At 38.1% G+C, this 11,326-nt stretch overlaps 2 protein-coding genes across 3 annotated transcripts; both read left to right on the plus strand.

Moving 5' to 3' along the window:
- Positions 1-196: 196 nt before the first annotated feature.
- LOC107591758 (putative helicase mov-10-B.1) lies at positions 197-3,710 on the plus strand. 2 transcript variants are annotated; one of them, XM_016280995.1, is made up of 6 exons: positions 197-290; positions 394-491; positions 579-677; positions 752-854; positions 1,561-1,678; positions 3,443-3,710. In XM_016280995.1, exons 1-6 carry the CDS (start codon positions 247-249, stop codon positions 3,647-3,649), a joined length of 669 nt encoding a protein of 222 aa, XP_016136481.1. In that variant the 5' UTR covers positions 197-246; the 3' UTR covers positions 3,650-3,710. The 2 variants fall into 2 exon arrangements, with proteins under 2 accessions (XP_016136481.1, XP_016136482.1); XM_016280996.1 differs by having other exon boundaries at positions 2,484-3,523.
- Positions 3,679-7,962, plus strand: LOC107591843 (putative helicase mov-10-B.1). Its single transcript, XM_016281122.1, has 6 exons — positions 3,679-3,696; positions 4,423-4,494; positions 4,600-4,725; positions 4,806-4,894; positions 5,023-5,141; positions 7,849-7,962. Exons 1-6 carry the CDS (start codon positions 3,679-3,681, stop codon positions 7,908-7,910), a joined length of 486 nt encoding a protein of 161 aa, XP_016136608.1. The 3' UTR covers positions 7,911-7,962.
- The last annotated feature ends 3,364 nt before the right edge of the window (positions 7,963-11,326 follow it).

Consider the following 11,326-nt stretch of genomic DNA (forward strand, 5'->3'; position numbering starts at 1 on the left):
CTACTACTACTACTACTACTACTAAAATGAAACAAATATAATTTAAGGAATAATCACACAAAACATTTCTTCCATGTTTTAATATTTCAATAGTTGACTTTTGTGACTTGATACACAAACACAAAAATTGACTTTTGTGTGTGTGTAGTTTTTGTTTTTGTTGTTATTGTTTGATTGTCTTTTTGTCTTTAGAAAAACAGTAATGTGGAGGGAAACACAATTATTTTCCCATGTAAAGAGGATCTAATGTCCTACAAGATCTTAGTCAGCACTCTGGTCACCGCTGGCAGGTGAAGGGCTTCATCTTCTACAAATACAATGAACTCACTCTCTCCCACATACACATCATAGCAGTCAAAAGATAAAGAGTGTACTGTATGTGTGTGTTGGTAGGCTGGTCAGTGGGGGTTTTCCTATAGGTCATTTTTCTCACATCTTTGTGGATGAGGCAGGACATGCTGTGGAGCCAGAGGCCATCATCAGTGTGGCAGGTGGAGTGCTTCACAGAATAACATGAAAACCGTCAGATCTTTCATTTAAGATCAATCTGTGATAGCATTTCATTCATGTGTGTTTAGGACTGCTGAATGCAGAGACTGGACAGCTTGTTTTGGCTGGAGATCCCAAGCAACTGGGGCCAATCCTGAGATCTCCTTTTGCCATTAGATACGGACTTGGTGAGATGACTAATAACACACATACAATACACACTCGATTCACTTTGTAATTTACATTGTAAATGTGTTTGTAGGTCTTTCCTTGCTGGAGAGGCTGATGACACAGAATGAACTTTACCAGAAAGGTACTACTGGATACGACAACCGTTATGTAACCAAGCTGTTGCGGAACTACAGGTAAAATCTGAATAATCTGCAAAACTACAAATTGACTTGTGGTCTGACCAGCTTGTTGACTAGTTGCTCTTTAAGAAGCCCTGAACAATAAGCTCTGAATAGGGTCCAACTGAGGAAAAAAAATTGCTTGATGGAGTACGAAGTCCTCAAGTCTGAACAAAACTATTTTGAACTTGTCAGGGTAAAATTTCTGACACATGTAAAGAAAGTTTTCGCGATGTATAGAGGATGATCAAAAATTCTTAGACCTTTGTGTGGAGGGAGTGCAGATGGTTAAGAATGAGGAACAAATAGCAGCTAGAGCCATTTGTCTTTTTGATTTGTAGTTTTGACTTGTAGCCAGGAGCCAGTAAGAGTAGGAAAGATAGGGGCACAGGCCAGTATAAAGAAGTAAACAAATAACCTTCAACATAGATTTGACTCCTGGCCATGAATGAACATGGGAACCAGAGGAAGCTGGTTTGTCTATGGGTTTTTTCTGTGCAGAGGACAGGATGCCATGTGAAAAGTTTGGGAATGGGCCAATCTGTGTAAAATAGATTGGGATAGGTCCAATCCGAATTAATGTGGGATTTCTACCACAAAACTGACACAAATGCTTCTTTCTTCCATACTTTGTATGTAAATTTAAAGTGAGTCTGAATCCGTTTCAGCACCACTGATTCACATGTCTCTAATTCACACTTTTCTTTCTCTATCTCGCCAGGTCTCATCCATCCATTTTGAAGATTCCTAATGAGATGTTCTATGATGGGGAGTTGGTGGCATGTGCAGATGAGATGATCTCCCACCAGTACTGCATGTGGGAGCACCTGCCAAAAAGTGTATGAGACATCCCAGACACACACACACACACACCTGATATGTAAATGTAAACAGCAGTTCAGGAATGTCAAGACAATGCATTTTGGTTAGGTTAGGTTATGATGTTATACAGCTGCTATATGCACCCAGGATGACACATCATTGGGAATGTGCTGATATTGTTTAGTCTCTGGGTGTGTTCCATACCTAGTGAGCTGACTCACTCACTCATGTCTCATTGGCAACTACTTTCTAATGCAGCATCTTCTTAAGTCACTCAAATGTTTAAGGCAGAAGACTTGGGGTTCAGGCTTGGGAACATGTCAAATTTAATCAAAATAATTTATAGAGTCTCTTGTGAAAGTTGTGTAATGAATCAGAGAAAACTTAAAGTTGCATTTTTGTAATCAGATTTGACATTAGCCACTGAAATCTGGTTGCTGGCGTACATGTTTTTTTTATATAGTCGATTAGAGGATATGGTAATGTCCCAATACCCACATGTGCAGTGTAGCGCTTGAACATTTGTCTGTGTATTTGCATGACATATTTCCTGTAATTGGCTCAAGTGTTCAAGCAGGCATGTAGACCGCAAGTGTGTGTAGAACTTTTGACTCTTCTTTTGACTGTTTTACTGAATTTAGTAACTGCAATGCTTCTAATTAAGTGGTAAAAAGCAGTTGCAAATGTTTGAAAAAAAAACACATACTCATCTCTAAAACAATAAAATGTTCACCACTTCACATTTTATTACCAAATTAAGCGACAGCTGAAAACTATAAGAAAAGAACCTTTGCTTTCTCTTTCCTTAATCCCCCCATCTAGCATGTACTAATCTGAACGATGCCTGAAACTTCGTATTAACAGCACTTCCTGTGTTTATTTGCCTCTTTATGATGAATCGCTTGTTGTATTCCTCAATTGAATATGTTGGGATACACATAGCAGGGTTTCTGCAGTCCTTAAAAAAAATCTTACATTTGGTTTGCTAAAATTTAAGACCGTAAAGAGTCTTAAACAGTATAACAAAAGTGTTAAGTATTTAAAGAAGTCTTAAATTTGGGTCGCTGTGATATGGATATGTGATTATTAAACATCAAAAGGCTGATTCAATTAAATAAATGTGCACACTGCACATTTCAAAATAATGAATACGATTGCTTATGATGCACCATTGATAAACTGACAATGTTTACATTATGGGTTTTATATTATTTTGTAGATGGTTGTGTGTCTCGTCTTTTTGAATGAGCAGCTGGAAGTAGTAAAGCATAGACATTACAAAATAAGAATGATTTATTTTGATATTGTTTTGTTTTCTGTACCGGAATGTATTCATTTTATTTGTGCAGGTCTTAAAAAAGGTCTCAAAGCCTTAAATCTGATTTCGAAAACCTGCTTATCTTCAAATACCGCTCCCATTCACTTTTAAACATTGTCCACCTCCTCCTCAAGGGGTATCCGGTCACACATGCCCGCACACACACAAATCATCAGTGTAAGGAATGTAAAGGCCAGAAACTGAGATAACTGCCTTTTTGAACTTGGTTGTAGTTCATGGTTACATTTGGTGCTTAGGAATGTGACATTTTTCATTAACCAGTCTCCACTTGTTCTTTGTAATGATGATGTTACTGTTTATATCTAGAAAGTTCAACTCAAAGACCTCTTTTTGAATGTGTTGTAGTTTTGCACTGATAATTATAGTATGATTGGTTTCCCTTTGAACATTTTGTAGCTTCTGGAGATGTCACATTGTGCTCTGCTCTGTGCTGCATTTTCAGGGATTTCCTGTGATTTTTCATGGAGTGATTGGAAAGGATGAGAGAGAGTCAAACAGTCCCTCCTTTTTCAACACTTCTGAAATCGATATCATAATTGACTACATGAAGAAGCTCCTGACACAGGCAAAGAAGGGCATTGCAAAAATCTCCCCCAAAGAGATTGGCATTATCGCCCCCTACAGGAAACAGGTGAAAATACCTTTTTAACGGCTCGGCCACAGCAAAGGTGATGCATAATGTGCAAGCACAATGCAGTTAGTACCAAGTAAATCCTAAAGAAACTTTGTTTGCAGAGATACACCACCATTAAAAAATTTGGGGTTGGTAAGATTTGTTTGAAAGAAGTATCTTATACTACAGTAAAAACAACTTAAAATAACTGTTCATTTTCTATTTTAAAATAAAAATGTATATTCTAAAATGTAATGATGGCAAAGCTGAATTTTCAGCATCCATTACTCCAGTCTTCCTTCAGAAATTATTCTAATATGCTGATTTGCTGCTTAAGTCACAGTTGAAAACGGTTGTGCCGCTTAATATTTTTGTAAAGAACATGAGGCTTTTTTCAAGATTCTTTGAGGAATAGAAGGTTCAAATGTATGCATTTGAAATATTTTGTTACATGATAAATGTCTTACCGTCTTAACTGTACTTTTGATCAATTTAATGGGTCCTTTCTGAATAAATTCAATGAAATGAAAATATCAATATCTTACAAAAAAGTACTAATGCCAAACTTTTGAACGGTAGTGTAAATACATAAGTCTACTTATGGACAGTCAGAAATATCTACACACATTTTCTACTGGTTGTTCTCCACACAACCGTTCACATAGACTGCTGGCTGTTATTCAAGCAAGCTAAACTTTGTTTTTATGCAGATCATCATTATCATTCTCTTTAAGGTGATTTTTTTTCTTCTCATGATTGTTCACTCTGCCTTTATTTTTTTATTGTACATATCTGTTTTATTTTTATAGGTGGAGAAGATCAGGAAGGCCATCAAGATGCACAGGGAGCTTAAATCCTGTTCGGGCATTGAGGAGCTGAAGGTCAGCATGAGTCTGTGCCGTGCGGACACTCCTACACTCTGTTATCAGTTCTTATCCTTGTCAGGACACGTGAGCAAAAACATGACTGCTGTACGTGTTGTGTAGGTTGGTTCTGTGGAGGAGTTTCAAGGCCAGGAGAGGAAAGTGATCATTGTGTCAACTGTTCGCAGTGACAAGAAACACATAATTTTGGATGAAACATTCAGCATTGGGTTTCTGAAGAATGAGAAGGTAGTGTTTAACACATGACAATACACCACACAGAAGTCTACAAAACAAAGTTGTTTCACCTCTTGCTTTCTTTTCTCCAGAGATTCAATGTGGCAGTGACGAGAGCAAAATCCCTGCTCATCATGGTGGGAAACCCCATCATTCTACAGACAGACGCAACCTGGGGCAGGTATATAAACTTCCAACTAACACATGCATAAAATATATAAAATACTCTTTATATAATTTCAGGACATGGTGTGAGTTGATATTGCAAGCCGATTTTTTTTTTTACCTTGTTGATCTATGTGTTTGTAGATTTATTCATTACTGCATTGAGAAGGGAGGTTATACTGGATATGATATTTCCAATTTGGAGGAAACAGAGGCGGTTGTTGAGCGCCTGCTCGCTCTAAACATCCATGAGGAGACCATAGGTAAGGCATGGCTTTAATAAAAGTACAGTCACACTAGACTTTGTGCTTCATTTGCTTCCATTAATGCGGAATAGGAAATGCAAGCTTAAGGTAGTTAAGGTAGTTGCTGAAGTTCAAATGTAGTGAACGCTGATCTGCAAATTTGCATAAAGAAATATATATGAAAACTTTGAATATACTTTATTCATAATTGATTATTTAATAAAAGTGGCCCAAGAGCGTGACATCACATCCTGTTTCCCATGTTTGTTTGGTGTGAGCCTAGAGTGACGACCGCACATTCATAATTAATCATTTACTGACAGGTTATACAAATACACTACCATTTAAAAGTTTGGGGTGAGTGTTTTTTAGTTTTTTTTAAGAAATTTATATTTTTATTTAATCCAAATGAATTTGTTCAAAAGAGACAGTAGATATATTTATGTTACAGAAGTTTTCTGTTTCAAATAAATGCTGTTCTTTTGAGCTTTCTATTCATCAAAGTATTCTGAAAAAAAAATGTATCCGGGTTTCTACAAAATTATTAAGCAGCACAACTGTTTTCAAAATGGATAATAATAAGAAATTTTTCTTGTGCACCAAATCAGCATATTAGGATGATTTCTGAAGGATCACATGATACTGAAGACTGGAGTGTTGACTCTCAGCTTTGCAATCACAGGAATAATTAAATTTTTCAACTGTTATTTTAAATGGTAATATTATTTTACAATATTACTGTTTTTATGGTATTTTGATCAAATAAATTCAGCCTTAGTGAGCATAAGAGACTTTTCTCAAAAAAATCTTACCGACCCCAAACTCTTAAACGGTAGTGTATTTCGACCTACACAACGGTACACCTGTTCCCTTTCGAACGGTCTCTCCCGTTGCGTTGACACTCTTATGGGGAAACTCCTGTTTACACTGATACTGAAGCCTGATTTGTTTACGTTCGCGTAGCTGCACGAACCAATGGCGCTTCATCCCGCAAAAAAGGGAGGACCGACCTCTATATAAGTCGTCTCTGAGCACCATATCGTCAGAATTTTGCTCCTTCAGTGGCAAAGATCATCTCCTCGCTGACTCTGCAAGCAAGAAGCCAAAGAAGGAAGAAGCTGTGAGCGGCTTAATTTCCTTCGGTGCATCTGAGGAGGAAGCCGCCTTTGATGACTCCATGTCATGGCTTTGGATGCTGAAGAGTGGGCGTGTTCCGGCGAAGAGTCTGAAACCCCGCCTCTGACTCAGACAACACGGCCCAGCGTGGACAGTTAGCTGATCCACATTCTATCTAAGGCTGTGGAGGACGAGTGACGAGTGCTACCTAAAAGGGCGCCATCAACATTCCTCCCACCAATGGCCCGCTCCTTTCCTGCCGGCAGTTCATGAGGAACTCACCAGGACATGGCACGCCCTGAGCGGTTTACAGCGGCACAGAAGTCATCTCAAGCAATGCGTCACTTCCTGCCAAAGCACTTCAATGCTCCAACCTGGGCTTCAGCAGCGCCCCCAGATGGCGAAACGCTACCCTTTTCCAAAACGCCATGGTCCCCGACCCAGAATGGCATTGGACCCTGAACCTCAGAAGCTGTCCTGATCCAAACGCAGAGAGGAAGAAGAGAGGGTCAGTTCTTGCCGAGGCCAGAACTCCCTCAAAGAAAGCTTACACTCGCTCTCCATCTCTCCACTTAACATTGAGCGATGGAAGCTCCATTCAACCTGGGCCCATCCTTCTCATTCAGTGTGCACCCAAGCAAAATACTGCTGTGATAGCGGACCCACATACTCAAAAGAGCATTTCTCCTCTCCTCATTACCACGAATGTCAGTTCCTCGCCCCCTTACGGCACACTTCTATTCAAAAAACTATAATCACTTGCTATCTGGCTTCAGGCTTGGAAAGCTATCCCAAATGTGTCAAGTTGGGTTCTAAAAACCATAGAACAAGGTTACTCACTCCAGTTCGCTCACAGGCCACCTCACTTCAGAGATGTTATTCAAACTTCGGTACAGGACAACTTTTTTGTTGTCTTTTTTTTTTTACGAGACAGCGAGATGCCCTGGCCCACGATTAGCCCAGTGCTCGCCTATACGCCTTCTCCCCGGTTGCCCTGCTTCCTCAGGTCATCAGACGGTTCAGGGAAGTCAGATGCTCGGTTCTTCTGGTGGCCCCACTCTGGAGGAATCCGATGTGGCTCCCCGAGTTGATTCAGCTGCTATCGGCAGCCCCCTGGCTGATAACACTGAGGGAGGACCTTCTCTTGCAAGCGAAGGGCATAATTTGGCAACGGGAGTGACTGGTCGAAAGGTAATGCTCCGGTTACTAACGTAACCTTGCTGCCCAGAGATAAGGGAATGAGCGTTGTGTAGGATGCAGTGCTATAAGGCTGCGCGTGAATCGATGACTGTCGCTTCAGTCGAAAGATTCTGATGAAATGGTGCTCTGAGCCGACTTATGTAGAGGTCGGCTCCTCCCCTTTTGGTGGGTTGAAGCGCCATTGGTTTGTGCACAAATCAGGCTTCAGTATCAGAGTAAACAGAGTTTCCTCATAAGCGTTTGAAAGCAACGCTCGTTCCCTTATCTCAGGGAACCATGGTTATGTTAGTAACCATAATGTTTTGTTTATATTGGCACTTTTTAAGGACAATTTCTGTGCTTTTTTTTCTTTGGGATTTAAAATAAATCATAAACCAAGTGCTAACTGTCATGTTCTTTCTCATCCTAGTGAAAACAGAGGAGAGTGTGGTCCAGCAATATCTGAATCCTGAGTGGAGACATGACCATTAAATGAAGTGCTATTGTTAAAGCGCCTCCTAGTCAGGCCACTCTCATTAGCATAAACACACCCCTTTTCCCTTCCACTTAGAATGGGAAAGTCTTAATGAACTTAGAAGTTTAATTTTAAATCTAAAGCTGCACTATGATATATAAACATTGTATTAAACTAAAGGAGTAAGTTTTTTGGAAATCAGTGCTACATGACTAGAGAAAACAGAAAAAGAGCTGGTTGAAAATCTACAAACTATTCTCAGGGCTTTGCATGCAATGTTGCCTATATTGAATGAAAAGATTTTATAAGATATTTGAAAGAAAATGCATTAATCTGTACCACAGACATTATGAAACACATGGTTGATAATTAATTGATTACTGCCCTGAAATAAGTGCCTTATTTTATAAAATTATCAAGCAACCCAGGAATGTTAATTTAATAATGCTTATTCATGGTGGTAATGGTTTTGTTTGTTTTCCCACTGGTTTGTTTAGAAATTGCTAATGGAGTTGGAGGTTTACATCAGTGCATTGTCAATCACATCATTTTTAAAAAGTGTACTTAATTTCAAAGACTTTTGGCTGAAGTAAATACAATATTGTAAAATGAAGGATGTTAAATCACAAGTCAATGCAAAATTTGGATTAAGGAATTAGTTACAGGGCTGCGCAGAGACGTTTGGAGAGGCAGGTGCTCAAAGTATAAAAGGGGCACATGGAACAAGGCTTTAAATTGGGCTGTGCTCAAAATATCAATACAGCAAAATACTGTGGCACATTCCTTGCTGATACGCGTATCGATACGGATGCTTCTATATTGATACAGCAGCAAATGCTGTGACGCAGCATTTCCACAAAGCATTCTTGGGAGTTTTGCTAAAAATTTGAGGGAATTTTTACATCATGTATTTTTAAGGCTTTCAACTGGCTGTTAACTCAGGATATGAATTATTACGGTATGTTTCTAAAGAATAGTGGGAAATCATGAGATAAAGAAAGAATTTTTTTTGCACCTCAACTCTGGAATTAGAAACTGGATTGTATGATATTATTATTGTTGTTGTTGTTGTTATATTATTATTATTATGAGTTTACAGGGCATGGTGGTTTTAGTGTTGTAAACACTACTGTTGGTGTTGTAGGGGAAAAAAATCTGTCATAGATAAAATAGAATTCTATTCTAATCTTGTTCTGAATTTATTCTTTTTTTTAGGATAATGATAATAAAAACAGGATTGAAAAGTATAATTCAGAGGATGAGAAACTCAGTATAGGTTAAGCCTGTTTTACCAGTGTTGTGATAATTATTTTTAAGGCACTCTACGTTTTTAAAACAAATACTGTAATATAGTTCAAAATAGACCCCTCGACGCCCGTTAAAGTTTTCTCAATCAAACAGCAAGGACAAAGAGATCAGGCACGTTTATTTATATTGCTGTTTATAGAAATACGTTAGCTACATTTTTTATATTTAATAAATATTTAATTTTAATAAAATGTAAATTATTCCCCCGCACTTTATTCGGGCAGATGTGTTCACGTAGTGGCTTTCACGGGGAAGTGTAAATAAATCTGGATTGAAATTCAAAGAGACAGGATAGTCTATATGACCTGACGTTTTATTCGTATCCAAAATAAGGCGACGTGACCATCATGGAGCGCTAAACACTCGCCTGCAGTGTATGTAACAAAGTAAAGGAGATTTCTTACAAAATAAATCATAAGTTCTATCCTGCAAATCACTTACATGAAGAAATTCAAAAGAGATATTTCCTCCGGTTGCTCTTTTTGTGATGACTCTGTTGAAACTCTTGTTCATCTCTTTTGGAATTGTCCATTTACAAATACATTTTGGCAAGATGTTTTAGGTTTCGGAGTCAAATTTATAATGAATGTCCTGTTTTGGAAAGACGTAGTGCTGGGTTTTATGAACAGTCTAATAAAACACTGTTTATGTAGTGAATCTGATTTAGCTGATTCCACATTCACGGATGCAAATAAACAAACTCCAGACCTCTCTTTTTTTCATGAAAGAATTTAAGCAATACCTTTCATTGATCCAATTGTCTAAGAACAAAAAAGCTTTAAAAACTTAATCTGTTTATACTTCTTTTCCCATTTTTAATGGCATGTATGTCTTTTTTCCAGTTTGTAATGTAGGGGAGCGCGGGGCACAAAGTAACGTGGGGTAAATTGTAACACACGTGGTTTAAAGGGGTCATATGATGCGATTTCAAGTTTTCCTTTCTCTTTGGAGTGTTACAAGCTGATTGTGCATAGATAAGATCCCTGAAGTTGCAAAGACTAAAGTCTCAAAACCAAAGAGATATTCTTTATCAAAGTTAAGACTCTGCCACGCCCCCCTAAAACGGCTCGTTCTAACACGCCCCCACATATCTACCTCACTATGTGGGAATATTTGCATAATGTGCCCAAATGTGCACGCAAAGAAAGAAGGTGTGGTTTCAGTAACCGCAGTTAGTGTTGAAGCAGCCATGTCAGGGAGATGCTGTGTGTTTCTAGGAGAAAGCAAAAGCACTTTATTTGGCCTTCCGAACGTAGATGCATTTAGGAATCTTTAAGATTACTTACAACAGAACAGCAATGCATTTTATAGATGACCGTTTCGTGAACCTAGGAGAGGAAGTAATTCTGACTTTGCTATGACAATCCGGCGCTTCTGAATCAGCTACTGTTTTGTTATTAGTTCAAGTATTTGCTATCGAAATGGATGCTTCTGTATTGATACAGCAGCAAATGCCATTACACAGTTTTGAAAAAGAAACACAGAACAGAAAATATTATTTTAAGTTTAAAAGTTAAATAATTTTTTCTTTGCCCCTCTTAATTACTCTGGAATTATAAACTGAATTATATAATTGATATTATTATTATTATTATTGAGTTTACAGGGTATGGTGGTTTTGCTGTTGTAGAAAAATTAATATATTTAAAATAGAATTCTATTCTAATCCTGTTCTGAATATATACATTTTTGAATGATAATGATAATAAAAACAAGATTGATAAGTATAATTCGGAGGATGAGAAAATCAATATAAGCTTGTTTTACCAGTGTTGTGATAATTATTTTTAAGGCACTCTATGTTTTTTTAAATAAATACTGTAGTAATAATAATAGTTAGTCAGGTAACATAAAAAAGACAAGGCCCCTCGACGCCCTTTAAACTTTTTATGGACGACCGTTTCGTGAACCTAGGAGAGGAGGTAATTCTGACTTTGCTATGACAATCTGGCGCTTCTGAATCAGCTATTGTTTTGTTATTAGTTTAAGTATTTGCTATTGACTGTTCAAAGAGTGAGCGAGAGAGAGAGAGATTGCGAGAGAGAGAGAGAGATCGCGCGAGAGAGAGAGAGACAGAGAGAGAGAGAGGGGGTCACATCACAAACACATACCAGCTTCATCACTG

Source organism: Sinocyclocheilus grahami, unplaced genomic scaffold, assembly GCF_001515645.1.
Source record: "Sinocyclocheilus grahami isolate Dianchi unplaced genomic scaffold, SAMN03320097.WGS_v1.1 scaffold146.1, whole genome shotgun sequence".
NCBI lineage: Eukaryota > Metazoa > Chordata > Actinopteri > Cypriniformes > Cyprinidae > Sinocyclocheilus > Sinocyclocheilus grahami.

What these genes read in the sequence shown, in the direction of transcription:
- LOC107591758 (XM_016280995.1), top strand. Translation starts at nt 247, where the DNA reads ATGTCCTACAAGATCTTAGTCAGCACTCTGGTCACCGCTGGCAG. An exon ending in TGCCATTAGATACGGACTTG is followed by an intron (nt 678 to 751) that starts GTGAGATGACTA and finishes ATGTGTTTGTAG; the next exon opens with GTCTTTCCTTGCTGGAGAGG. An exon ending in AAGCTGTTGCGGAACTACAG is followed by an intron (nt 855 to 1,560) that starts GTAAAATCTGAA and finishes CTATCTCGCCAG; the next exon opens with GTCTCATCCATCCATTTTGA.
- LOC107591843 (XM_016281122.1), top strand. An exon ending in GGTTTCTGAAGAATGAGAAG is followed by an intron (nt 4,726 to 4,805) that starts GTAGTGTTTAAC and finishes TCTTTTCTCCAG; the next exon opens with AGATTCAATGTGGCAGTGAC. An exon ending in ACAGACGCAACCTGGGGCAG is followed by an intron (nt 4,895 to 5,022) that starts GTATATAAACTT and finishes ATGTGTTTGTAG; the next exon opens with ATTTATTCATTACTGCATTG.